This window comes from Acaromyces ingoldii, assembly GCF_003144295.1.
Source record: "Acaromyces ingoldii strain MCA 4198 unplaced genomic scaffold FA10scaffold_2, whole genome shotgun sequence".
Taxonomy (NCBI): Eukaryota; Fungi; Basidiomycota; class Exobasidiomycetes; order Exobasidiales; family Cryptobasidiaceae; genus Acaromyces; species Acaromyces ingoldii.
The window spans coordinates 3,371,515-3,397,164 of record NW_020290248.1 but is presented as its reverse complement, the minus strand read 5'-3'; the positions used below and the strand labels follow the sequence as shown (position 1 = coordinate 3,397,164).

At 59.9% G+C, this 25,650-nt stretch overlaps 11 protein-coding genes across 11 annotated transcripts; 4 read left to right on the top strand and 7 right to left on the bottom strand.

Moving 5' to 3' along the window:
* Positions 1-1,714: 1,714 nt before the first annotated feature.
* Positions 1,715-3,405, bottom strand: FA10DRAFT_92636 (hypothetical protein). The gene has a single exon (XM_025525787.1). It carries the CDS (start codon positions 3,186-3,188, stop codon positions 1,854-1,856), a length of 1,335 nt encoding a protein of 444 aa, XP_025379651.1. The 5' UTR covers positions 3,189-3,405; the 3' UTR covers positions 1,715-1,853.
* Positions 3,406-4,291: 886 nt separating this feature from the next.
* On the bottom strand, positions 4,292-6,059 carry FA10DRAFT_266212 (hypothetical protein). The gene has a single exon (XM_025521403.1). The coding sequence runs from the start codon at positions 5,920-5,922 to the stop codon at positions 4,567-4,569; it is 1,356 nt and encodes a 451-aa protein (XP_025379650.1). The 5' UTR covers positions 5,923-6,059; the 3' UTR covers positions 4,292-4,566.
* A 171-nt stretch (positions 6,060-6,230) lies between these two features.
* On the top strand, positions 6,231-8,328 carry FA10DRAFT_266211 (phosphoglycerate mutase-like protein). Its single transcript, XM_025521402.1, has 7 exons — positions 6,231-6,935; positions 6,990-7,237; positions 7,294-7,353; positions 7,420-7,545; positions 7,608-7,717; positions 7,779-8,046; positions 8,111-8,328. Exons 1-7 carry the CDS (start codon positions 6,593-6,595, stop codon positions 8,255-8,257), a joined length of 1,302 nt encoding a protein of 433 aa, XP_025379649.1. The 5' UTR covers positions 6,231-6,592; the 3' UTR covers positions 8,258-8,328.
* A 5-nt stretch (positions 8,329-8,333) lies between these two features.
* Positions 8,334-8,831, bottom strand: FA10DRAFT_271617 (hypothetical protein; the record flags this gene model as incomplete). Its single annotated transcript, XM_025523107.1, has 2 exons — positions 8,334-8,411; positions 8,493-8,831. 2 exons carry the CDS (start codon positions 8,829-8,831, stop codon positions 8,334-8,336), a joined length of 417 nt encoding a protein of 138 aa, XP_025379648.1.
* Positions 8,832-11,600: 2,769 nt separating this feature from the next.
* Positions 11,601-12,091, bottom strand: FA10DRAFT_266209 (hypothetical protein). The gene has a single exon (XM_025521401.1). It carries the CDS (start codon positions 11,926-11,928, stop codon positions 11,650-11,652), a length of 279 nt encoding a protein of 92 aa, XP_025379647.1. The 5' UTR covers positions 11,929-12,091; the 3' UTR covers positions 11,601-11,649.
* A 694-nt stretch (positions 12,092-12,785) lies between these two features.
* FA10DRAFT_259627 (hypothetical protein) lies at positions 12,786-15,064 on the bottom strand (the record flags this gene model as incomplete). Its single annotated transcript, XM_025519979.1, has 2 exons — positions 12,786-14,755; positions 14,830-15,064. The coding sequence occupies 2 exons, from the start codon at positions 15,062-15,064 to the stop codon at positions 12,786-12,788; spliced, it is 2,205 nt and encodes a 734-aa protein (XP_025379646.1).
* Positions 15,065-16,045: 981 nt separating this feature from the next.
* On the top strand, positions 16,046-17,955 carry FA10DRAFT_266207 (hypothetical protein). Its single transcript, XM_025521400.1, has one exon. It carries the CDS (start codon positions 16,261-16,263, stop codon positions 17,761-17,763), a length of 1,503 nt encoding a protein of 500 aa, XP_025379645.1. The 5' UTR covers positions 16,046-16,260; the 3' UTR covers positions 17,764-17,955.
* FA10DRAFT_300928 (DHH phosphoesterase) lies at positions 17,778-19,756 on the bottom strand. The gene is made up of 3 exons (XM_025524903.1): positions 19,389-19,756; positions 18,620-19,309; positions 17,778-18,554 (listed from the first exon to the last, which is right to left on the bottom strand). The coding sequence occupies exons 1-3, from the start codon at positions 19,699-19,701 to the stop codon at positions 18,040-18,042; spliced, it is 1,518 nt and encodes a 505-aa protein (XP_025379644.1). The 5' UTR covers positions 19,702-19,756; the 3' UTR covers positions 17,778-18,039.
* Positions 19,757-19,889: 133 nt separating this feature from the next.
* On the top strand, positions 19,890-23,101 carry FA10DRAFT_266205 (vacuolar protein sorting-associated protein 16). Its single transcript, XM_025521399.1, has 4 exons — positions 19,890-21,233; positions 21,309-22,064; positions 22,163-22,895; positions 22,985-23,101. The coding sequence occupies exons 1-4, from the start codon at positions 19,940-19,942 to the stop codon at positions 23,049-23,051; spliced, it is 2,850 nt and encodes a 949-aa protein (XP_025379643.1). The 5' UTR covers positions 19,890-19,939; the 3' UTR covers positions 23,052-23,101.
* Positions 23,055-23,709, bottom strand: FA10DRAFT_300926 (hypothetical protein). The gene is made up of 3 exons (XM_025524902.1): positions 23,641-23,709; positions 23,443-23,564; positions 23,055-23,337 (listed from the first exon to the last, which is right to left on the bottom strand). Exons 1-3 carry the CDS (start codon positions 23,666-23,668, stop codon positions 23,107-23,109), a joined length of 381 nt encoding a protein of 126 aa, XP_025379642.1. The 5' UTR covers positions 23,669-23,709; the 3' UTR covers positions 23,055-23,106.
* Positions 23,710-23,984: 275 nt separating this feature from the next.
* Positions 23,985-25,408, top strand: FA10DRAFT_266203 (putative RPP0-acidic ribosomal protein L10.e). Its single transcript, XM_025521398.1, has 2 exons — positions 23,985-24,861; positions 25,086-25,408. Exons 1-2 carry the CDS (start codon positions 24,076-24,078, stop codon positions 25,239-25,241), a joined length of 942 nt encoding a protein of 313 aa, XP_025379641.1. The 5' UTR covers positions 23,985-24,075; the 3' UTR covers positions 25,242-25,408.
* Positions 25,409-25,650: the final 242 nt, after the last annotated feature.

Sequence of the window (25,650 nt, the reverse complement as noted above, 5' to 3'; positions counted from 1 at the left end):
CTCTATTGAGCTGAAAAAAGGCAGGTGAAGACGGACAGATCACGCGAAAGAAGAGATGACCACGCAGTATTGTTCCCATTTTGAGACCACCAAGATCCAGAAACCTACAAACACAAGTATTCTCTGTCCGATTCTTACAGACTCGACGAAGGGATTCGAAGTGGACGACAAGAGAAGAAGAGGATAGAGAAGATTGGAGACCGGATCTACGCCAGACACCAGTCGATCCGGACGAGACCCGTTGCGCTGCCACTCGCCAGCAGGGGACTTCTAGTCAGGTTATTGTTCCACCCCACGGCGGTCCATGCGATGGCGGGGTGCCACCCTCCCAAAGTAGGCACCGTCTTCTTCTCGACAAACTGTTTCGGAATCGTCGTATCGGCAGGTGCGAAATTCTCGAGCATCCGCAGCTCGGCCTCGTCGTCGCTCGAGTCTGCCGTCGTTAGCCTCGACGAGCCAATGTCGAGGCGATGGAGCGTGACGACGTCTGCATCCGACGACTTTTGCGGAAACGTCCTCGCGACGTTGGTGAGTCGAACGGTGCCGTCAGACGCCGCCGAGGCACAAAAGGGGTGGAACTTGGACGTGGCGATGGAGCGAATCCTTCCCCAGTGGGGATAGAGCGCCGTTGTGATGATCCGGTCAGCAGATGTTCGATAGTCGATGACGCGCACCGTCACTTCTCCGCTCTGCTCATAGATGGGCATGGCGAGGAAGGAAGAGTAACGGACGGCGTAGAGGGGGTCGCGAGTGATGTAGAGGACCGTCGGGAGCGAGGGGAGCGCGAGGTCTATGATGCCGACTGTGCCGTCCAGGGAGGAATAAAAGAGCTGGTACTGCCTCTCAGCAAGGTCCTGGTCCAGATTCCAGGACAGAGCAGAGACGGCGGCACGGGCGATCTTGTGAAAGTAGCAAGGAGCGACAGGGCCACCGCTCCTCTTGCGCAGGCCGAGTGCCCAGATGGCAACGGTACCGTCGTGATAGCCCACCGCCAGCCTGTCGCCGCCGAGCCAGTCCAGGCAGAGGGGCACGCCTGCATTGACGTCGAGGCACATCGCAGGCTCCACCATAAGATGGGCTGTCTGACCTCGAGAAGCCTTGATGTCCTCTGGCCACGGAACTGGCACGATCTCCACGCTGCCATCTTGCATCGCAGCGGCCAAGAGCCCAAGTCGACGGCCTCTTTCCCGATCGCACCCTGCAGGGCACCATCGAATGGCTGAGGCACGACCCTTGTTAGAGCAGAGCACCATCTCGAGCTTGGCCCGGCCCTTGTTTTGCCCCTCGTCTGGCGAAATTGACCAGACCTGAATCACGCCAGGAGTCGGCCCTGTAATCTTGTCGCCGAGGATCGACCTGGCACTCGGAGACAAGGCAACCGAGACGGCGAGGAATTCTTTGCCTGCGTCACAAAAGTCAACAACAAGCGCTGGATGACCGACACGGTTGCACAACTCACCATCCTGTAGATGCAGGGGAAGGGGTGCCCAGTCGAGCGCATATACGTGTCCACCAGTGTTGAGCAGGTGTCCCTCCTTAGCACCGTCTTTCCACACCTCGTCTGTCAATTGCTAGATGAGTTGATGCTTCCAGGAAGTTAATCACATCCTCTAGGACCCACCGATGTGCATTGACTTGTGACGTTCAAGCGTAAATTTGCTCTGCGCCTCCTTGGCACCCATCCACAAGCTAATCTTGTCTCCAGCTTCAGGATAGAGCTCCTTGTAGCCCGAATCAAGCGGATGTATCGAAGCGGGCCTGCCTTGTGCGCCTTTGAACCTCTCGCGATCGCTGCTTGCCGGTGCATCGTCAGGGAGTGGGCTTGGGACAGAGCAGAGCCAGGAGCAGCACACTCACCTATCGCTTAGCACTTTAAATGCAGGGGCCGCAATTGCGTAGGGCGCAGCTTCATCGACGGTCGACGTGCTCCATTGTCTTCCTGGGTAATCATCGCGGTCCACGAGTGAGGCTGGCGTCGGCAGATACTTGGCCTCGACGGCGAGAGACGAAAGCTGTGCCTTGCGCTGAGCGATGCTGCTGCCTTTGTTGAAAACCAATGTCGCCAGACCTGGTTCGGGCCACTTGATTTTCTTCACCAAGATGTCCACGGGCATTGGATGTATCCACGTCACCGCACGCGCTCCCTTCAGAGGTCTCTTGCTAGCCTTCGACTTCGACTTCTGCTGCTGCTGTTTCTGCTTCTTCTCCTGTCCCTTTGCCTTTTTACGACCTCGTTTCTGAAGAGTCCGAGAGCCCTCTTCCTCTTCATCCTCCTCTTCGTCATCTTCATCGCTGGGATCAGCGTCCAGTCCGGCGCCAAGCTCGTCTTCTACGTCGCCCTCGCTGCCGTCTGATGACGTACTCGCGATGCGTTTCGGATCGTCATCGGCGAGTTGTGATGTTCTCGCGAAGGTAGAAATTGTCTGACGTGCCTTTGCGGCGCTCTTGCGACCCGGCCGAGATGATTGGCCCGGTCTCTCGTCGTGCTTCTCAGTCTGTTCACTTGGCCCTTCGCTGCTCAGTGACACGTCGCGCTGCTCGACCAGACGGCTTTGCACGTCCGCCTTGGACGGCCTGCCCCTCTTCTTCTGGCGCATCTGTGCCGCCTCTGCCGTGCCTGAGCCTTCTGCGGGAACGGGGACGCCTTGTCGCTCGGCCGTCCCCTCCGCCACTGCTGCCTTGCGTCGCTCAAGCTCTGCCTTTGAAGGCCTGCCTCGCTTCTTGCCATTTCCTTGCGCAGCTGGTGTCGCAGGAGAGCCATTCCTGGACAGCAACGTCTCGGGCGCTCCCGTATCGTCCTGTTCGCTTTCGGCAGGCGACGCCGTTGCCGCTTCCGCCGCCGCCAAACGCCGCGCGATCTCCACCTTGGAGGGCCGTCCACGCTTCCTCGGCAGTGCCTGCGCGCCCTCCGCCGGCGGTTCATCCGCCGAGGTTGACGCTGCCCCTTCCTGGTCCTTCTGGGCTACCTCTTGTGCGCGCGCCGCCAGATCTGCCTTGGATGGCCGTCCGCGCTTCTTCGAAGGTGCGCTCTTCTTCACGCCCTCCCCACTGCCTGCTGCCTGGCTTGCTGCCTCTGCCTGCTCATCGATGGCGCTCCCGCCAGGCGAGTCTCGCCTCGTGCGTTTGCGCTCGCCCCTCTGCCCGCTTGTGTCCGCCGCACTCCCTGCACCCTCTCTCTCGGCCGGCATGGGGCGCTACTACCACAACAGAAGTCGGAGGGCTCCGAGAGGCACTGCCCCGAGTTCTTGGGGTGGGTGGAAAAGAAGAAGAGAGAAATTAGAACAAGTCTTGTATTATTGCGGTATCGAAGTCTCTGTGGAGGGCTGGGCCTGCCCTGCCTTATTTCTTAGTGCGCTTAGTCCTTGCTGCTATCGCATCCAAAAAAATAAAAATAAGAATAAGAAAGGAAAAAAAAAAGGAATGGCAAAGGACCACAATCGCTCCCGTCAGCTCTCTTCTCCTGGGCAAGTCGGGAAGTGGTGCAGACAACAACTCACGCGGCTTGCTGACCTCGACAGGGACTTCCTTGACCTCCTTTGGCCGGTTCTTGCTCCCCTTTGGCCGTCCCCTCCGCTCCACTTTAACTGCACCCTGCTCGAGACTCGCCTCGGCGGCCGTCCTCTTCTTGCCCTTGGTGGCAGCAGCAGTGGCTGTCGACGACGCCGATGCAGGCGGGATGATCTGGCCGTCGGGCCCGACCTTTGGCTTGTTCTTGGACCCCTTTGGTCGGCCTCGCCGCTCGACCTTTTTCGGCACTTCCACTACCCCTGCTGCTGCTGGTCCTGCACCGCTGTTGCTGCTGCTGCTGCTGTTATCCGTGCCAGAGAAGGGCACCGTGGAGGTCAACTTTCCAGCCATGAAATCGAGTTTCTTTTTTTTTTCTGGGATTTTTTGGCTCTTTGGACTTTTTTGTTTTGTTTTAGCCTTTCCACAGTCTGCTTGTGTATTCGCGTTGTCGAGCTTCGGCAATGCTGGCGCGGTAGAGAGTGACGAGCTCGATGGCGCGGCGGATGGCGATTGGCAAGTGGCGATGATGAGTAGAGGGGTCAAAGAGGGAGATGAAAAAAAAATCAAGAAAAAAAAATGGCGGCACTCGCCAAAAAAAAAAAAAAAGAAAAAAAAAAGAGGGAAAAAAAGAAAGGAAATAAAAATAAAAATAAATAAAAATAAAAAAACAAAAAAAAAAAAAAAAGAAAAAAAAAAGAGGGAAAAAAAGAAAGGAAATAAAAATAAAAATAAATAAAAATAAAAATAATCAGGGGGAATCATTACCCAGTGGTCAAAGGGAAAGAGAGAGAGAGAGAGAGCGCCCCGTCGCAAGCCGCTTGCTGTCACGACGGCGAAGAAGAGGAAGTCGATGGATATCAATTACATAGCCGCTCTCGACGACAAGAGGAAAAAACGAGAAACACAACAGAGAAAGAAAAGAGCGTGTAAGACTGAAGGCCAGAAAGAAGAATAAAACAGAAAGTAAAACGAGAGGACGAATAGAGCCCGATCCCCTCACTTGTTGAACCTTGACGACAGAAGTCCTGTTGTGTTTGAATTTTAGGAAGATGGTGGCCTCTAGAAGCTGAACCATGATCCGGCGTTTTGGAGACCCTGCTGGACGAGAGACACGGCCATGTCCAGGTTGCCGCCCGAGATCCAGGCAAGGGCACCGACGCCCACGGCGCCGGCAGCACCCAGTGCGCCCGTGGCCGTGGCCACTGGTCTCCGCCTGGCGGCCCGGGCGCCGCTCCTGATGGATCTGACAACTGCATTGTTCGTGTCCTCGTCGTCATCGGCTAGGACGTCGATGTTGGCACTTGGGGCCTGGTTGGCTGCGCGACGCTTGGTTCCGCGGGTGGTCGAGGAGCTGTCGGCGGACTGGCGAAGTCCCTGGGCGAGGGCCTTGGACGCCTGCAGCTCAGCCTGGATCTGGGCCTCGGTGAGACCCTTGGAAGACTCGATGCTCGTCTCCGTCTGCTCGATCTCGATGCGCTCAGACCCGTCGGGCTGCGTGGTCCTCGTCGTGCGCGTACGCGTCACCGAGGGGCTCTCGCCATCGAGGCCGACCTCCTGCTCATCGATCCTTCTCTGGCGCTTCGTCGAGCGCGAGGGCGTGCTGACCTTGTCGTTCTTGGACGGCGTCAGGACGGGGCCGCCGTTGTCGTCCGAGTACTCGGCCTTGGCCTCGATGAGGGGCTGTGCGTACCTCGTCAGGCCGTACTCCTTGGCGACCTCGAGGGCGTCTGCGCTGGGGATCCAGGTGCCCTGGAGGCGCACACCGGTGCTGCCGGGGGGCAGCTTCCGCTCGGCCATGGCCGCCTCGTCGTGCTCCTGCGCTGCCTTTTTCGACGGGCGTCCGCGCGGCCGCCTGCGGGCAGGCTCGAGACCGCCGTTTGCCATCTCGGCATCGTAGCGCTTCTCCAGGTACTCCATCTCGCCCCGCTCGGCCTCGCCATCGGCATAGGGAAACGCAAGGCGGTACATCGACGACGCGGCGAGCGCATTGGTGTCGAAGCGCTTGAGCAGGAACGAGTGGTCGGTGCCATTGACAGTGGGCAGCTTGACGCGTCCAATGATGATGTTCTGGCCATCGCGCCGGATCACCTGGACCTTGACCGGCACGTCGGCATCTGGCAGTACCGGGTTGCGGCGCTCGGGCAGGGGTGGCCTTGCAGCGAGGGCCTTTGCCTGGGCCGCGCGAAGGCCGTTCTCCTTCTTGGACGCGGCCGAGGGCGTCGTCTCGACGTCAGCAGCACCGGCGTCCTTGTCCTTGGGCGTGGGCGTGGCGCGCGCCGACGCGCTAGCCTCGCGCTTCGAGGCAGCCTTCTTGCGCGGCGTCGTGTTCTCCTGCTTGGCCGACGCCGTCGAGACGTTGGAAGCCACCGACGAGGAGCGAGCACGTCGGGGAGTGGAGCGACGCGAGCCAGCCATTGTTGTTGGACGTCTTGTAAATGCGGGAGGATTTATATGAGGTTGGTGCTTAAGAAATGGAAAGAGGTGAGCGTGCGACACGGGGGGGGAAAGATGGGTTGCGTGATGGTCGCGAAAGGCAAGTCCAACGCGTGGCATTTGCAACAGGGAAAGAGAGAGAGGGGGGCGACCGCCCGACTTGGCCCTCTCCCTCCTCCAACCTCACTGACCTCTGCCCCGAGAGAGAGCAATAAAAATACAAATGGGAAAATACGATTTTCTTGAAAATCAATTTCTCTACCGTCGCATTTTTTCTCTTTTCTATTTTTCTCGCGTTGTTTTTCATCGCTTTGAAAGGAGAGACTAGTCCACCAAGGTGAGCGCTGCTTGCTGGGACGCGACTCTCGAACACGCACGTGAGAAAATAAGGCTCGTTGCATGCACGCCTTCGAGAACAACACTTTGGAGAGAGAATAATCGACCGGTCCGGCAAAATCAGAAGGGCAGCGCGAGAGCCGACCACGTTCCCTCGGCGCGCAGGAGGACAAAGCTGCTTCAACCAGGAACAGAGAGAGCTTGGCGCAGAGGCTGCATCGCAGTGATGGAATCGGCGAATGGGGCGAAGGAAGCTGTATAAAAGAGGGTTCTGCAATGCGACAATTCTTCTCTTTTCGAGATGCAAAGGCTCCTGATGGCATCCTCGCCCAACCCCCTCTCGCCGGCATACGTGCCTCCGAGCTTGAGCTGGTACTGCAACGCAGCGCACATCACGCCCTCGGTCTACACCCTCCCGCCTCAGGCCGAGAATGGCCAGGCCAAGCTCGTGAACCTCATCTACGTGCAGCGCCACCAGAAGAGGACGCCGGACAACCTGGTGCCCAACAACGAGAATGTCTTCAACCCGCCGGCCGGGTGGGACTGTCGTGACATCGACTTCCACTCCTACGCCACGGGCAAGGGCGTCGGTGCTGCCAACGTCGTCGAGGAGTTCGAAATTGATTCGTGGAACCCTTTTCTCGCCCGCATCTGGAATGGTGAGAAGCGTACCTCTTGTGCAGAGAGCACGATGGAGCTGACTCCGTGAATAGGAACCTGCGATGCGGGCCAGCTGACGGCAGGCGGCTTGAAAGACTCCCAGGCGCACGGCAAAGACTTTTGGGGCATCTACGGACCAGCAGGCAAGGCACACTTCCTCGGCCCGGCTCCGACGGAAGAGCAAGTCTACGTGCGCACTAGCCCCGAGCCACGCACGATGCAGGTGGCCGGTGCCTGGCTCGACGGCGCGGGCTATCAGGACGGCCGGCAATTCACCGTGCATGTGATGCCGAGCGAAATTGTGAGTAGACCGCATCGGCCCCCTGCCTTGGGAAGCATCTGATCGTCTCTCGGCAGGACAACATCGTACCCAGCTACAGCTGCTCCTACGCCGACAGCCTCCGCAGCCAGATCGAGGTGGGCGATCTTCCGCTCACTCAAGCAAATTGCAAGCACCGCTGATTGGCCCTTGTCTTTCTGCAGTCCGAACAGCCGTGGAAGGAGCATCTGGCGAGCAAACAGAGCCTCTTCGACGACGTCAATGCCGTCCTGGGCACGGGCCAAGACGGGGGTTGGAACAGCTGGATCGACCACGCCTTTGATTTTCTGGTGTGTGCCACTCTATTCGTTACTGGTTCCTGACCGCTGTTGCTGACGCCCTGGCCCCATAGTCCTCGCGCCAATGTCACGACCACCCTTTGCCGACGAACCCAGCCAACGGAAAGAGCATCTCGCAGAAGACGGCCGATGACGTCTACGCCGAGGGCAACTGGGAGTACAAGTGCGTCGCCCTCCGTGAGCTCTTCCACATGAACACCACAGATGCTAACTTCTTTTCACAGCTACATCTGGAACAATGCGACCAATGCAGACGAATACGTCAAGTACCAATTCGGCGGCTTCGTCCAAGAGCTCGTGCGCAACCTCGACAGCATCCGGTCCGGCCACGCTGCACCGAAGCTCATGGCTTACTTTGGCCACGATGGGACTATGGTGCGCCTCTTCAAGACGCTGGCACAGGCCGGCAACATTCTCTGGCCTGGACTTGGGAGCGAGGTCGTATTTGAAGTCTGGCAGGACAAGGCCGGCAGCAAGTTCATGCGCATCTTGGTGAGTCTGTCTTTGCTTTCTTCTTGATCGGACACTTTTTCTGACTATGTGAGGTCATTCTCAGGCATACGGAAAGGTCCTCTCGTCCAATGCAAAGGGTCTCACGACCAAGGATGGGCCCGCCGATGCGGCGTGGACACCTCTCGAAGACGTGATCCAGTATCTCGAGGGCCGTGTGCCCAGTGACCTGTTTGAGAAGTGCTCACAGTGACCCGGACAGATGGTCTTCGATGCAATGGAATGGACTATTTTTCTTTTCAGGGGTGCGACGAGAGAGAGGAAGGAAATTACGGCAGAACAGTGGCGACTATGCGCCTCGAGTGGCGGCCCTCTCTGTGCTCAAAGAGCTGGATGCCCTGCCATGTCTGCAAATAAATCCGTCAATTAGCTTCTGCTTTTCTTTCTCTACTGTTCGATGGAGGAGAAGAAGAAGAAGAAGGACTCACCCCAAGGTTCAGCCGGCCGTCGGTGATGGGAATGGTGATGGAGCTCCCGTAGATGCTCGCCTTTGTGTAGCTGCTCGAGTCGTCGGGTCCCTCGTCGGTGTGCTTCCAAGGCAGCGTGTCGGGCACCATGCGGTCAGCGGCCATGGTCATGTCCGTGCGCACGTCTGGGTCAAAGTTTTCGTTGAGCGTGAGCGAGGCCGAGGTGTGCTGAATGAAGAGGGTGAGGAGGCCAATCTTGACGCCCTTGAGGCCTGGCGCGATTTCGGCTTCGACTTCGCGCGTGACGAGGTGGCAGCCTTTGCCGCGCGAGGGCAGCGTGAATGTCTTTTGCCAGGGCATTGTGGGCGGCGTCGATGGACACGAGGTGCGCGAGGAGGAGGAGGACGACGACGACGACGACGAGGGAGCGGTGGGGCAGCACGAGGCGCACGGGGGCGGTCGCGACGAGTTCGGCTTGTTGGAGACGAGGCTGCCAAAGGGCAGGTACGAGGGGATCGTCAGGTAGAGGAGCCCAACGACGAGGATAAAGCAAACGACGGTGAAAGGGTCCGTGTGCGACTGGGCAAACTTTTGTGCGCGCAGCCGGCGGGAGGCCTGTGTCTTGTCGGTGCTAAAGTGCGGCGACGAGGCGTAGAGCGTGGAGCTGGCAGATGTCGGCGTGCTGCGTCCGGGCGCGTGTGCGGTGCTGCTGCTCGAGGCCGAGGTGGAGTGCTCCGTGTCTGAGGGTGAGGATTGGCGCGGATGGGCAGCGGTGCGACGGGGAGGTGGTGGATAAGAAGAAGCCATGGCGAACGACGACGGACTTGTCGTGGCGAGGCGAGCGAAGAAAAGTGGAGGGAGGCCGAGGCAAAACCCCCACGCGACATCATTTGTCACGGCTCCCACAGCCCAAGCCATCCAAAGTCACCAATGAAGGCAAAGATTTACAAGTAAGCAGAAGGGTGATAGATGGCTGCATCATTGTACAGTACAATTACATGCTCAAGCTTGTCGACTAGTGACCACTAGCACCCGTGGCAGCCGAGGCCCGCTTCCAGAAGCCAGCTGCGGCGACGCCTCCCGCGACGAGGACGCTGAGCAGGGCGGCGGAGCTAAACACCGTAAAGACAACGCCCGGGTCGTTGTGCTTGTGATGATGTTGGTGGTGGTGCTGATGATGGCTCCGACTCCTTGCTGCTCCTGTCCGCCTGCTGTCCCGCACCTTCTTTCGCTTGCCAGCCCCTCCACCGACATTGGCGCCCATCCAGAGGCTGCTGCCAGCCTTTTCACTCGTCTCGCTCCTCTCGTCGAATGCAGCCTCGTCAAAGGCGTCGGCCTCCTGCTCGGCGGCATATTCGAGCGCAGCAACCTCTGCAATCTCACTCGCCTCGCTCCATTCTCGCTCAGAGACGAATACCGCACCATCGAGCCTTCTGGCCTCGTCCAAAAACACCAAGGGTCCCGCTTGGACCAGCTGGAAGGCTCTTGACGGTGATAGCGTGCTCTGCGGCTGGCTTCCCAGTGTGGTAGCGAGGCCGGGTATCCCGCTGCCCGCCTCTGCTGGCGTGTTACCCCCAAAGGGATTTGTCAGGACACCGCTCGGGAAGCTCAACGGGGATCGAGTCTCGTCAAATGAAGGCAGTTGCAATCGCGCGTAGGAGACGTAGAGTCGGGCCAGCGCAGTCGGACCTCCGAGAGCGGCAACAAAGCGCTTTCGATAGAAGGGCGTCGACGAAAACGAGTCTGCTCCATTTCGTGGATGCAGCGTCTCGACAGACTGAGGGCCCACAGCAGGCGTGTCTGACCGCATCAGCGGCAGATAGTGGTCGACGAGGAACTTTGTGGCCAGAGGCACTTCGGCAGCCCTCCATGCGCGTGCGAAATACTCAAAGGACACCATGTCCTGGCGGGGACCGCGGCCGACTGCACTTAGTGTTGACGTCGCCGACGAGGTCGCAGGAGGCGTGGAGGCAGAGGAGCGGGCGTGGCGGAGACCCATGAGCGCAAGGCTGGTGGGATCCATGTTGAACTTTGCTGCCTCTTCTGCTTCCAGATCGGCCCGAAGACCGGCTGCTGTTCCCTGCTGAGCCGAGGATCTGGATGCCAGGACAGTTGTGCTGTCATCGCTGCCAATCGTGTCGACAGTGATCGTGCTCGAGTCTGGTCCAATGGACGGAGACGTGGCCAGCTCGTCGTCGTCATCGTCGTCTGTGGCGTCAGTTGAGTTTGATTGCCTCGGCAGCCCAGAGTGCAGAGCCTCCTCGGACGAGGTTCCCAATGCCTCGCTGAGGGCTGCGCGGAGTGAAGAGTGGCTGCTGACCGACGTGAAGGGACGCGTGGCGTCGCTGCCGAGCGTGGCAGCTGGAGTCGAAAGAGGCGCTGGTCCAGTGACCAGGCAGGGCCAGATGCCTCCATCGATCTTGTCGAGGTGCAGAGTGACAAGCCTGGCGCTCTTGATGATGTCGACGACATCGTCTTGCTCGTCGCGCGTCTCGCTTCGATCGGGCCTGCTTGGGTTGCTCCCACTCGAGCCCGTCGTGGCATCGGCACTCATGCTCGAGCTGAGGCTGACGATGCCGTCTCCTTCGCCCGAGCCCGTAGAGCCGGGTCCAACAGGGAACTCTGCAGATGCTACGCTCCTCGACAGGGGAGGTGAAGAGAAGCTCGGGCTTCCCGCTTCGGAGAAGGAATCGGGCGATCGGGGAGAATGAGGCGTGTAGCCAAACGGTGACGCGCCCCCCGAGCTTCGCCCTCCGCCACTGCCGCCATGGGCACTGTTGGCGCCCAGTGCACTGAGTCCCTCGGTGCTCCGCTGCAGCACATCGTAGCTCGAAGCCCCACTGCTGGCGGGTGAATGCGGACGCTCTTCTAATGGGACCCCCTGCGAACTGAGCTCGGTCCTGTCTCGCCTGCGTCCAGTGTCCTGCCCCCGATCATCGTTCCGGTGACCACGCACTGGACTCCTGGCCGGCACATCGTCGGAGTGGTCGTTGACGTCACTGCCGCTCTCGCTCCCTCGCATCCGTGTCCGACTCCTGCTCCTGAATCGCTTCCTGCTCCTCTTCTCCATCTGCCACGTCGACGTCTCTGCATTGATGCGGCCATGCAGACGCGCCTTGACGACTGGTTCCTCGCCTCGGACGCCAGCAATGATGTCTGAGAAAGGCAGGGGCCACAGTCAGCTCGCAATCACACGGGCAATCTCATCAGCGGTTGGATCGTGCATGGACCCACAATCAGTCTCGATGGTGACCTGCATGTCGTCGCGTCTCGTCCAGCGCGGGACGTAAAAGAGCAGCGTCGCCTGTCCATAGGACTGGTGGATGGACCATCCAAACAAGGCATTGTGTCGGCGATGTTGCTGCTGCTGCTGCTGTGGCTGAGGCGAGGCCGACGTCGACGCGACGGCGCCCGCCTCGAGACCAGCCATGGCGGCGGCCCGCTTAGCTTCGCCCATAATTCCCGCTCGGTGTTGTTCTGCTATAGGAGGAGCTTCCGACAGTAAAGAGCAGCAAATCACTTCCCTCGCGACCTTGCCGCGCCGTCAAGACGAACGGATGGGTGAAAAAGGGAGAGAGGTCGCTCAGTGAGCGGCTGCCCCTCTCTCTCTCTCTCTCGCGCGCGCCTGATTTTTTTGGATGGCTCACCAAAACAATTTTATGGAATAGCCCCGCGTCTCTCGCGATCAGATCAGCCTGCTCACCTGCTACTACACTATTTTTTTTGGGCAATTGCGTTGAATTTGGCTCAGCGTGCCTTGCGCTGCACGCCGGCTATCCATATCTCCGGCTAAGCCTATCTGCCTGCCTGTCGGTCGTGTCGATTAGTCGTCGGCACGCGTGCCGCGTGCCGTGTCACGGTCAAGATGGTCTGCAGCACTCGCGATTCCATGGGTGTCAGACTGCTGATTGCGGCGACCGACCCCGACAATGCTGCCTCTGCGGGCCTGTGGCTCGAGGAGTCACTGGCAGCATGCGTTACAATCGACGACGTCTACGGGCAGCCTTAAGCTCATTCGCTTTCTGGCTTTTTGAAAGCAATTCCATGCAGTCACGGTTGTGTACAGTACAAGGACGCTGCGTGTATTGATAGACGAGACAAGGAACAAACATCCTTGGTCTTGTCTGTGTTCATTATGATACTGTAAAGATGGTGACAAGATACGGAGAAAAAGAAGAGATAGAGAGATAGGTAGAAAGGAGGAGAGAGTTGGGGGAGACACAGGACTAGAGAGTCGAGAAAATTGTTTACATGTACAACGTGGAGGGTTACCGTGAAGAGGTGATACGAGTGTGAGAGGGAGATGCAAGAAGATCAGGCCACCTGGGCCTCACCGCGGCGGTCGTGAGTGGGAGCGGGCGCCTGGTGGGATCCACTCGTTTGTCTGGCGTGGTTGGTGCTCTGCAGTTGCTGCTGAGGGTTCGGCTGTCCGGTGTGGGTGTACTGGCCGGGAATGTGGGTGGGCCGTGGTACCGCATGGGCCTGGTACTGGCCGGCGCCGACGTTGGCGAGGTTCATGGTCGATGGTGGTGCACCGCTGACGCCCGACATGCTCGTCATGGGCAGCCCGTTGGCGACCATGCCGGCAGAGACGTTGCCAGGTCCGAGCGGGGCGCCGTTGGAGATGGGCACTGGTCCGCTCATGGAGTTGCGACCCAGGCCTGGTGCCACGGCCCCTGCTGCGGCTTGGTTGACGTTGAGATTATTGCCATTGAGGAGAGCGTTTGGGTTGCCGCCATTGACATTTGGCCCAAGCTGTCGCTGTGTCTGCATGAGCTGCGACTTGAGGAACATGATTTCGTTGCGAAGCGCGCTGACGGTCCCCTGCAGGTGCTCGTTGTCCGTCTGCAGGTACTCGACCTTGGCCTGGAGCGAGGCAAGCCAGGCCTTCTTGCGCTGCCGACACTTCAAGGCCGCCTGCCGATTACGCTCGAGGAAGTTCTTGCGCTTCTCTTCGTCCTCGATACCGCCTGCACCCTTTGACATTCTGGCTTCGTCATCGTCGTCATCATCGTCAAGATCGTCGCCGCTCATCGATGCAACCGAGCCGCCCTGCTCGCTCTTTGCCGATTTTGCCTTTTTGGCACCGCCCGTCGCGCCTGCAGCGCCCTTTGGTTCGCTCTTCTTGCGTTTGCCTGCGCCGCGGCCAGCAGCCGCACCCTTGCCACCGTGCTGAGCAGCATTCGGGCCGAGGTGCTGCGGCTGCTGGCTGCTGTTGTACAGCGCCTGCTGCTGGCTGTCGCTGGGCCGCTGGACGCCGTGAAGCGCATGGGCGGCTGCCTGGGCCGCGGCAGCAGCGTCTTCGCGCTTGGCGAGCTCCTGGTGCGCCTGGGAGAGAAGGAAGAGGCCAGAAGCGGCCTGTGTTGTCTGAGCTGGATTTTCAGCCTTGACATTGGCGGCGGCATCCTGTCGTTGTTGCCCTTGAGGCTGCTGCGCTTGTCCGTCGTTGGTCCCTCTTGCTTGTGACGGCTGCTGCTGTTGTTGTTGTGATTGTTGCTGCTGCTGCTGTTGCTGCTGGTCGTCTTGCTTGTTGCTGCCTGGCTGCGACGTGACTGCAGCGTTCTGGTTGGCGACGTTGTCCATCGGATTTCCCGACAGCGCAGAGAGGGTGTTTGGTGTAATGGTGGCGCCCGACAGGCCTGGCCCGCTCGAGTTGGTGACCATGGCCAAGAAGGCAGCCGTGTTTGGACTGGGTGGCGGAAACGAGGCGCCGGTCGCACCAAGAGGGGTGAGGCCCGTCTTGAATGTGGACAAGTCAGGGGTGAAGCCGGTCCGGAAGGCCGAGGGGTCGAAAGACGATTGCGGGCCCGCAAGCATGGCAGGCGACAGGGGACCCGAACGCAGCGAGCTGGAGAAGGAGTTAGACCACGGGTAGTGGTTGCTGCCGGACTCGTTTGCCGACGGCGAGGTCATCGACGACACGGGCGGTAGGACGCGCTTCGACGACGGCGTCTGGGCGTCTTTGCCACCCGTCGGTGTCGATGTGCCTGCCCCTCGGCCAGCTGCTTTGTCCGACGTCGTTGCACCTTCCTTTGAAGGTGCTGCTCCTGCCGCTGCCGTTGCCGTTGACGTTGATGCTACCGACGATGCCCTGCCGGCCTTCTCGCCGTCCTTTGCATTGTTGCCCTTTGCGCCTCTCCTCTTGGTCGGCGTGTCAACCTCGACGTCGTCGACGTTGCCATCGGGCGAGTCCGAGGGTTTAGAAAAGGACTGCTCGAACGGGTTGTGTTCCAAGTGGTGGCGTGACGACCGTGTCGAGGGCCTGGCCGGTGGCCGTGAGGGGCCTGTTGTGGTTGATCAGAGGTGTCAGCGATTGCATCTGAGACTTCGCGCGCATACACAGGCACCCATGTCTCACCAGCTTTTGTTTGAGTCTCGTCGACCGCTACTCTCAGCGTCGCGGTTGAGTCGTTGGAGGAGGTAGGGAGTGAGTCGTCATCGTTGCCGTCGCGGGAGAAGCGGTTCGAGTAGGAGATCGGGGTGGGGTCAGGACGTTTGGGAAGGGGAGTGGGACGATGGTCAGTATGCGGTTCTCTAATGGCGTTTGATCTTTGCTCTAGCGCGTGCAGGGGTTGTTTGGCCTGCAGGGCCATGGCAGCGAGATGGGAGGGAGAGGAAAAAGAAGAGAAGACCGGCGACGACAAATAGAAGCAGTGTCGTGATGACGATGATGTCCTGCCGCCAGAAGGAGTGGCAAGGGGGAAAGGGAGAAAACAGCAGCGGCCAAGCTGCTCGGATCTGCAAGCACGGAGATGCAGCCATCGTCCCTCCCGATCGGAGAAGCAAGAAATCGCATGACCGAATCTTTATTTTCTCGCCGGCCCTCTCCTTTGTGCCAAGCGTCTAGTTATTCCCTCGCTAGCCACTCTTCCCCTCGCAGAATTGCCATGGCGTAGAAGGCCTCTAAAGTGGGGAAAGGATGGAAGATAGAGACAAAGGAAGCAGCGACTCACCAACTTCAGATGCCATGCTGCTTGGTCAGATGGACGACAGTGACGTACCAAGGGCAAGCCCAAGCTAGTGGCGCGAAGGGCGGCGACGCAGCAGCGAGTCTATGAACGGGCCCTGTGTAAAGATGGGCCAATGCGGGCGCTGACTGCCTGGGCTGCTTGCTGATGAGGCGGGACCCTGAATGGCCAGTGATGACGACGTTGACGCACGCACAGAAATTGGCGCTTGTGTGATATGATCGGGCCACGCTTTTTGTGACACCGCGATGACTATCCTACGCCCTCGGCGAGTCCAATGCCACTCCCCGGAATTGGGTTAAGCCAGTGGGCGGGTCCTGGGCTGTATTGCACGTCGCTCGGCGAAGCAGCAAGTCAATCAATGACGATGACAGATGACCGAAATAGCCTACGTCCAGAGTATTGTTCCGCCGACGCGACGACGTATGATGTCGTTGTGGTAGGGCCCAAGGTGGAGACTGGAGCGATGATGATGTCTAGCAGCGATGACGAAAGGGTGCAACTGACTTTTTTTTTTGGACTTGGGCAGCCGGATTGAGGCAGGAGAGAGAGAGAGAAGTAAAAAATGAAATAAAATCAGAAATTGAATTGCTTTGCCCGCCGCGACACTGGCCATTCGCCTCGCACGCTCGGCACTCGATCCAGACGACCAGAAAGCCACGGAGATCGAGAGAGTGCCTGAAGGGACGCGTGGCTCAGTCCGTCACGTGGACGCATAGATGGGCGATTGCTGATCAAGATGCACCCAAACTAAGCTCAGGGTGCATGATGTGAGCAACGACATCACTGACTACTATTTGCCATCCGTCAGCCTGGCCAAGATGATGGCGCACAGGGGCCTGGCGACATGCTTGACCTGCAGCAAGTCCGTCTCTGCTTCGCTGCTGCCCAAGTGTGTCATACACTCGTGCTGTTCGCGCCCCGTCTGCCCGCAGTGCCTCGAGGCGCGACCGCGACTGGCGACGTTCTGCCCCTTTTGCGAGGGCGTCGACCATGCATTTCGCAAGGGCCCCAGAAGCGACGTGACGAGGGCGGGGCAGGTACTATGGGACACGGAGAGGATGCTAGACGAAACAGAAGAGCTGCCCGAAGTGTCTGAGGAGGAGAGACGGCGGCCGCCACCGACGTACGAGGAAAGCGCATACGGGGCAACCTCGGCGCCCTCTGACTTTGTCCTTGGCGGCGACGAGGAGGAGGAGGAAGAGGAGCAGCGGCGCCAGCAGAGTGCAGGGCCTTCGCTGCTGAGCAGTGCGTCGTCCAAGGCGCTCCCATCGCAGTCATTGGTGGACAGGAGCCTCTTGGCGACGGTCACTACACCCGCCCCATCTCCACCAGCGGGAGGCCCCTCGTCGACGCTTCGGGAGCTGTCCAGCGCACGTACGAGACCGAGTGCTTCGACAGAGGAGACACCAGCTCTGCGAGCGTCAACGGTCAGCAAGACAAGTCCACCACGTCCCAATGCAGATGACGACGAAGAGGCCGACGGGCGCACGCGCCAGTACTGGCTACGTCCCAACGACTCGCTCCAGGGCCTCTCGCTACGCTTCCGAGTGCCCGCTGCGCTTCTTTGCAAGATCAATGCGCTTCCCCTCTCCACGATCCATTCGACGCCCCACCTCGTCCACACGCGGCCCTTCCTTCTCATCCCAGAGCCCGCCATCGCGGCGGCCCTCTCGCAGCGCGACAACGCCAATGGCAGCACCGCGACATCGGACCTCGAGGAGGCACTCCAGGGGCCACGCCCGCTGTCGGCGAGGGAGAAGACAAAGCGGGCACGCGCAAAGTCAGAGGGCAGGTTCCGCGCACTCGTTGCGCGCAGCGAGGCGCCTTCGATCAAGGGCAAGGCAAAGGCCGCCGACGAGATCAGGTGCGACGAGAGAGCGGCGCGCGTCTATGTCGGCCTCGTCGAGGAGGAGCTCGATGCCGTGTCGGGAATTGCAAATATCGAGGGAGAAACAGGACGATCGCGCGGCAAAGAGGAGGAAGAGAAGGACGAGGCAATGACGGATGCCGAGCGAGAAGAGCGCTTCGAGACGATTGTCAAGCTGGCCGTGTCGAGGTGGGAGATGGACAGCGAGTGGGAGCGCGAGATGCGCATCAAGGGCCTCGATCCACATGCGTCGAGCATGCGCCAGCACGCGGCGTGGCCCTCGTCAGCGACGTCGAGCAGCGGCAGCAGCAACAGCAGCAGCAGCAACAGCAACTGGCTCAACCGCGTCTTTGGATCAGGCGCCTCTTCGCGCGCGCCGCGGGAGCACTGGCAGCAGTCTCCTGCGTCCCGGCGGCCCCTCGTCAGTGTCGGGCCACAGAAGCGAGGCGAATGAAGTGGGCCTGGCTTCCCATTTTTCAATTCTGTATTTTTACATGTTCTACCCTCTAACATTGCTTTTGTGGACCATTTTCAGAGAGACTGATGCCTTGACGGTGCTGTGTTCGTTCCCGCCAGATTAAGTTTGCAGACGATGATGATGCTACGACGACATGATATTATCACACTACTGCTAGTAATACGACTGCGACTCCTCTTGCTACTCCGAGGTCATAACACTGTCCCCAGTCTGACTGCCCCAGACTGACGGCTCCAGTCTGACAGCCCCGGCTTACTTGCCCCACGCACGCACGGCTTCCTCGACGATGGGCCGGATGAGCTTGCGGCCGCCATTCTGGATGTGGTGGGTCCACACCATCTGACGGCCCATGAGCTCGCTGCGCCGGTGCCACGGCTCGGCATCGATGACCTCTGCGTCGTCGATGGCCGCCTTGATGAGCGCAAAGAGGCTGTCGGCGGCCGCCTCGTCGAGCCGGTGGCTGTGGCTGGCCCGCACAACGAGGGCAATCTCCCTCGTCTTGACCTTGACAAACATTTCATCGACAATCTCTTCAACGGCGAGGTTGTGCAGCGCGGCGTAGGCCTTGGTCACCTTGACCTTGAAGCTGTTGAGGCTCAGGCTGATGTCGGCGGCAATCTCCTTTGTCCACTGCTGCTCAATGTCGAACCAGGACTGGACCTGGCCGTGGAGTGTGCGCTGCATCTGCTCCTCGAGCGAGTAGGGGATCGAGGCTAGACCCAGATGCACAACGGGGTGCTCCTCCGAGGATGTGTTGACCAGGTCTCCTGTTTCAAACAGATGCTTGGTCGGTGAGCAGGATACAGAAAAAGGGAGCGCATACATCACTCACCCTTCCAGTCGCGGCGCAGGAGGTCCCTCACGCTGAGATCCTCGAGGTCCTTTTTCGCCGTCGACATGTCGCTGCCGAGTCTGTCCATGACGTCGAGCAGCTTCTCGTCCCTGAAGTTGCTGCGCTTGAGGAGGCGCTTGGCCGTGAACTTGTCCTCGGGCGTGCCCTTGCGCAGGCCGGCGCTGTCGAGGGCAATGGCGTCGAGGATCAGCTCGAGGATCTCGTGGGGCACGTGGTACTCTTCACGGAGCTTCTCGAGCTCGTCGAGCATCTCGCGCGCGACAATTGTCGTGCATGAGGCGGTGGCCTCGAAGCGGCGCGGCCTGGCGCCGGGCGCCACACCACGGTCCTTGTGGTGGTCAAAGATGCTGAGCAGCCGCGCCTGCGCCCACACCCGCAGCGGCTCGGGGTGGTCGACGATGACGATGCCATGCAGCTTGGGCGCCAGCTCGGCCGCATCCAGTGGGAGCTCGTCCACCGTCAGCAGGTCCCGGTGGCCAGGGGACATGCGGACGTTGTGGAGCGCGAGCTTGTTCTCGGGCCGGAGGTCGAGCGCATCCTCGGGCGTCTGCAGGAGCGCAACGACCTTGGTCGGGTGGGCATGGCCAAAGGAGGCGCCAGTCTTGGTGAGGTTGCTGACGTGGGAGAGGTGGTAGGCCCACGTCAGGGCTGCCGTCATGCTGTCGAGGTCTGTTGAGCAGAGGAGCAAAGTGAGCTTGAGAATGAGAAAAAAGAAAAAGAGAGACAGGAAGAGGGAACAGCGACTCACCACCACCCTCGTTGCCCATCACGACGATCCACTCGTTCGCCCGGTCGGCCCGGACATCGTCGATGAACATGCGCTTGGTGGCCTTTGACCACTCGGAAAAGTGGCCCACGCCCTCCTCGGCCAGCCAGTAGTCTGGCTCGACGTCGTACCTGAGCTGGCGTGCGGGAGCAGGAGCAGCGCCCGACGAAGCGGCACCGGCAAAGACACGCTGCGAGGGCAGGCACCAGGCGAGGCTGGCCAATGCCAGGCTCGCGACCAGCAGTACTGTAATCCGGCGTCGGAAGGCAAGCATCGGTCCCGTCATGGTGGTCATGGTCGTCGTCGTGTGCGGGTGGCCCCTTTCCCCCCTCTGCCCAGACAGGCGGGTGCGTCGGCAGCTCAATTCCAAGAGAAGCTAAATTGCAAGCCACCGCTCGAAGCTTGTTTCTCCTTTTCCGTCACGCCTGCTTTCGAATTTCCGTCACGCGGCCCAGATGGGCGTCCGTGCATTCACGTCTTCGATCACCACCAAAGGAGGTGCCCCTTGGAAGACCACATCAGTCCAGACCAAGATGAGCGGTGGGGCTGGCGGCGGTGGAGGAGGAGGAAGCAGCAGCAGCAGCAGCCATCCGACGCTGGAATGGTCGGCGCTGCAGGACGTCTACTACCGCAAGTCGGACGTCTACCAACTGACATGGGGCATCGACGACCTGTCCGACTACATTGTCGCCTCGGCCAAGAACGGCGGCTTTCTGGCGCTGGTGCGTGACCCCAACAAGCTCGTCTCGCTCGGCAGAGCAGCGCTGCTCAAGCCAAAGATCCACATCTACACGAGCGCAGGACAGCTCGTCGAGAGCATACCCTGGGAGGCCTCGGATAAGATCGTGGCCATCGGCTTCAACAGCCTCGAACAGCTCGCCGTCGTGCTCGACGAGGGCGTCGTCAGGCTCTATACCCTTCTGTCACCGTGCCCCTCGCCACCCTCGTCATCGGTACTGGCAACTTCTTCAGCAGCAGCAACAGCGGATGGAACCGGCGGAGGAGGCGGCGCAGACGATCTGTCTTCCTCGAGGCAGAGGCCGATCGAGGCCACCTCGACGTGCTACTACGTCCAGTATCCGCTCGGACAAGAGGCCCTGGACACGGGCATCGTCGAGGCCAAGATCTGGGAGCACGGCCTCGTGGCACTCACGGGAGGTGGCCTATATGTGCAGTGGCAGTTTCCCAAGCGGCGCTTCGACGACGAGCGCGGCCTCGATGGCGATCCCCGACACCTCGAGGCAGCCGACCTTCCCCACGTCCTGTCACCCCCAGATGCGGCCAGCAAGACGCCATTCTCCTGGCATGTCCTGCCGCCGGACGTGTCGAGCTCGGGCCTCGTCGAGGTGCTCATCTCGCCTGCGTCGTCCAACACCATCCTCACCCTCGAGTCCGTGTCGGGCCTGACGGACATGCGCCTCTCCCGTGGGCCCTTTCCTGCAATTCGACCTTCGCCCAACGGCAAGCTCCTCGCCCTGCTCACCGCCGACAACAAGCTCTGGGTCGTCTCGTCGGACTTCCAGCGCAGTCTGTCCGAGTTTGACATCACCAGCTGCCAGGGCTTCCAGGCGGCGCAGTCGGCACAGTCGGCGCAGTCGGCGGCAGGCAGCAGTATCCAACAAGGCATCAAGGGCACCGGCGTGCGCCAGGTCGAGTGGTGCGGCAACAACACCGTCGCGCTGGCGTGGGACAGCGAGGTGCTCATGATCGGGCCCTTTGGCGACTCGCTCCCGTACCCGTATGCTGGTCCCATCCACCTCATCTCGGAGCTCGACGGCCTGCGCATCGTCAGCGCCGACCGCCTCGAGTTTCTCCAAAAGGTCCCCGGTGGGTGTCTTCCTGATGGCTCGCGAATGAGATTCTGCCCATATCTTATTGACACAACTCTCTCTTTCTCTGCAGAGTGCTCGTCGCAGATCTTTCTCCCTGGCTCGTCGCACGCCGCGGCGATCCTCTTTGAGTCGTCGGAGCAGTTCAGCAAGAAGTCGGCCAAGGCAGACGAGGGCATCCGCGCCATCAAGGCGGACCTGGCCATGGCCGTCGACACGTGCCTGGCAGCGGCCAGCTACGAGTGGAAGGCGGGCTGGCAGCAGCGCCTGCTGCGCGCCGCCTCGTTTGGCAAGGCCTTTCTCGACGTCTACGACCCCACCAACTTTGTCGAGACAGCCAGGACGCTGCGGGTGCTCAACGCGGCCCGGTGGAGCGACATTGGGGTGCCCATCACCTTTGAGCAGTACTCGCACATGGGCCCCACGGCGCTCCTGGCCCGTCTGACGGCGAGGAACCACCACCTGCTGTGCCTGCGCATCGCCTCGTTTCTTGAGCTGCGGCCCGACGCCATCCTCAAGCACTGGGCACGCGCCAAGATTGCACGGTCGAGGCCTGCCGTTGGCGCATTGGCCCATGCCGCCACGGGGGGCGCCGGCGCACGGCAGGACGACGAGATCTGCGCGGCCATTGTCAAGAAGTTTGAGATGCAACCCGCGGCGAGCTTTGCAGAGATTGCCAAGACGGCGTGGAACGCCGGCAGGGTCCGGCTCGCGACGAAGCTCCTCGACCACGAGCCGCGGGCCGTGGATCAGGTGCCGCTGCTGCTGAGCATGCGCGAGGACAAGCTGGCGCTCATCAAGGCCATGGAGTCTGGCGACACTGATCTGGGTGAGTTAAGCTCAACAAAGGCAGCGCGGCAAGAGTGGCATCTTTCTCTAGAAACAGCGCGAGTGATGTGTGACGACCAATGCTGACCTCGCACACAGTCTACCACGTCGTCCTCAGGCTCAAGGCGCAGCTGTCTCGAGGCGACTTTTTCCGCATCATCCAGGCACCCGTCGCCGATGCTTCGGCACCGGCCGGCGCCGACGGATCCGCCGCTGACCGAGGAGGCCCCTCGCGATCGAGCTACCTGTACCTAGCCTCGCGTCTCTTGGAGAGCTATGCGCTCTCGCAGGACCGTGAGCTGCTCCGTGATTTCTACTACCAGGACGACCGGCGGACAGAGAGCGCCGTGCTGTCGCTCCACGAGGCTGAGCTCGAGGGCGAGACGAGCGAGAAGGTCTTCAAGATCAAGGAGGCCATGCGCCTCTTTGGCGAGGACAAGGACCGCGGTCTCGAGTCAAAGCTGTGCGACGAGTATGCCAAGCTCATTGGGTTTCAGCTCGCGCTCGAAAAGGAAGACGGCGGCAGGTCTTCGTTTGTCGGGCTGAGCGTAAATGAGACGATGCGGCAGTGCCTGATTAAGAACATGGCAAAGAAGACAGACAAGCTCCGGAGCGACTTCAAGGTGCCCGACAAGCGCTTCTGGAGCATCAAGGTGTCCAGCCTCGTCGCCACGAGGGACATTGAGGGTCTCTGGGCGTTTGCTGCGTCTAAAAAGAGCCCCATTGGGTATACGCCCTTTGTCAGCGCTCTCGTCGAGCAGGGCTACAACAAGGCCGCGCTCGAGTATGTCACAAAGTGCGCGAGCGACAAGGCAGACCGAGCCAAGCTGAGGTGAGCGTGTCTTTCCTTTCCACTTTCGCCCTCTCTTCCTTCATTCTTCTGCGCAGGACTCCAGTGAGCTGACACTCTTACCTGAGCAGCGCCCTCATCCAGCGACTTCCTGCTCAAGTGGGCCAGCCGCTGGCAGACAAGCTAGCTGAGCTGTAGATACTCTCGCACCATGCAGACGACGTGAAATTGAGACTAGTATTGCGAGAAAACCTTACTCCTCCTTGCTCTTGCTGCTCTCTGAATCGCTGCCCCCATTGCTGCTGCTGCTGCTGCTGCTGCCACCACTGCTTCCTCCGGCCCCTGATTCGCCGCCCTCCTTGCCAATGATGCCAAGCCGGAGCACGCCGCTCGTAGCACGCAGCTCCCCCTTTTCGCGGGCTTCACGGGCCTCGTGCGCCTGCCGTGCGAGGTAGTGCTCCTTGATCGTCCTCATGCGCTCAATCTAGCAGTGCTCACCAAACATCAGTTATCGCTCTCTCTCTCTCTCTCTCTCCAGTGTCCTCCAATTTTCCCCCCAAATGGGGATGCGAAAGGCTAATGGACTCACCTCCTTGGTGTGGTGCAGGCACTCCATGTAGTCTTCCTTTTGCGCAATGCACTCCGACGTCGTGTCTGCGTTCGCGTAGCACTTCTGGAACTCCTGCCAGAACGTAAAGCAACGCGAGCGGCCTGGGGAAGGTGGGGAAACGATCGACATTAGTTGGACAACTCCAGACAGAGCGCCCCATGTACGGGGAAGACTCACCGCCGCCGAAGCCGAAGCCGGACGCCATGTCTGTGGATCGAGGAGTGGGGAGAAGGAGGCCTATTACTGGGCTTCCAGTTGTGTGTGCCGAGGCCAACGGGTGAGACGTTGGACGGACGGACCATCTGGCTCGGCCGAGATTACCCTTTTGGCTTTATATCGACGCGTGGCAGAACGCTGGTGTTTCTCGCGTGGCTTTTTTTTTTCTCGAGCCTGCAATGAAAAGAAATACGGTCGCGGCCGCAGCCAGGTCCTTCCACCATCAACGAAGCCTGTGAGTCTGCCTGGTGGTGATGGGCCCCGCAAGACAGCACTGACCTGAGCTATTGAATCCCAGTAAACTTTCCTTTGTGTCCGCAAGTCGAGATCAAAGGTGGCATCCCTTCCTACTCGTCAAACCAAACCAACCACTCAAAGTAGCCTTGTCCACGCAAAATGGGTCTCTCTCGCGGAAAGAAGGAGGACTGGGTGAGCAAGTTCCACCACCTCATCGAGACGTACCCTTCGATCTTTGTCGTCAACATCGACAATGTGTCGAGCGGTCAGCTCCACACCATCCGTTCGAGCCTCCGTGGCAAGGCGACGGTGCTCATGGGCAAGAACACCATGGTCCGCCGTGCTCTGCGCAACGTCCTGGCCGAGAAGCCCCAGTTCGAGAGGCTGATGCCCTTCGTCAAGGGCAACATCGGCTTCGTCTTCACCTCGGGTGACCTCAAGGACATCCGTGAGGCCATCCTCGCCAACCGTGTTGCCGCCCCCGCCCGTGCTGGTGGTTACGCCCCGGCCGACGTCATTGTCAAGGCCGGCAACACCGGCATGGAGCCCGGTAAGACTTCGTTCTTCCAGGCTCTTGGTGTCCCCACCAAGATTGCTCGTGGTACGATTGAGATTGTCTCGGACGTCAAGGTCGTTGCCGGTGGCACGCGTGTCGGTTCGTCCGAGGCCATGCTGCTCAACATGCTCAACATCTCGCCCTTCACCTACGGTATGAGCGTCACGCAGATCTACGACAACGGCCAGACCTTCGGCTCCGAGGTGCTTGACATCAGCGAGGACGTTCTTGTCGACCGCTTCCTTCTCGGTATCAAGCAGGTCGCCTCGATCTCGCTTGCCCTCAACTACCCCACCATTGCCAGCGTCACCCACTCGCTCGTCAACGGCTACAAGAACCTCATTGCCGTCTCGCTGGCCACCGAGTACGAGTTCGAGGGCTCTGCCAAGGTGAGTTTGCTTTCTGCCTCTTGCACTATGACTCACGGAAGGAGGGAGGGAGAGGGACGGCCAAATGATGGCCAAATTACACTGAAAATTCGGACGAGCCGAAAGGCAGATGACCGAAGCCTTTTTTTACGGGAGGAAACCATGTTTCTTCCCCTGATGGCCTGGTCGCTGGTTCACAATCAAGTTGTGAAGAGAAAATGGGTGCTGATATTCACTCTGCACAGGCCAAGGCTTACCTCGCCGACCCCTCGGCCTTCGCTGCTGCCGCCCCCGCTGCGGCTGCTGCTGCCACCGAGGACGCCCCCGCTGCGGCTGCCGAGGAGAAGGAGGAGGAGAAGGAGGAGTCGGACGACGACATGGGCTTCGGTCTCTTCGACTAAGCAGTCCCTCTTCCCCTTGCTACACCACCAAAAGATTTCTTGTACTAGATGTCTTTCTTGGAAACACATTTGACGCAGGAATTTCCTCCTCGCCCTTCCCCTTTTGAGCGCGGGCCCGAGCTCCGAGATTGAACGATGTGACAGCTATCGCCTGCATCCAAGCGCGGACGCGTACTCTTCAGCTGATAAGGCCAGTTTTGTCTTGAGCGGCTGCGACGTCGGAAGAGAAGAGCTTGACAATGAGTCTTGAAGCAACGCACCATGTTTTGTGCCTTATCGTGATTGCCTGCGGCCACAGGATGAAGAATGACGGAGATCTCATCGGAATGACGGGATGTCGATAGCTCCGAAAGAACCAGTACACTGGCTTCGGCGCCATCTCGAGCATCCGAAATCTCATCTGATCGCT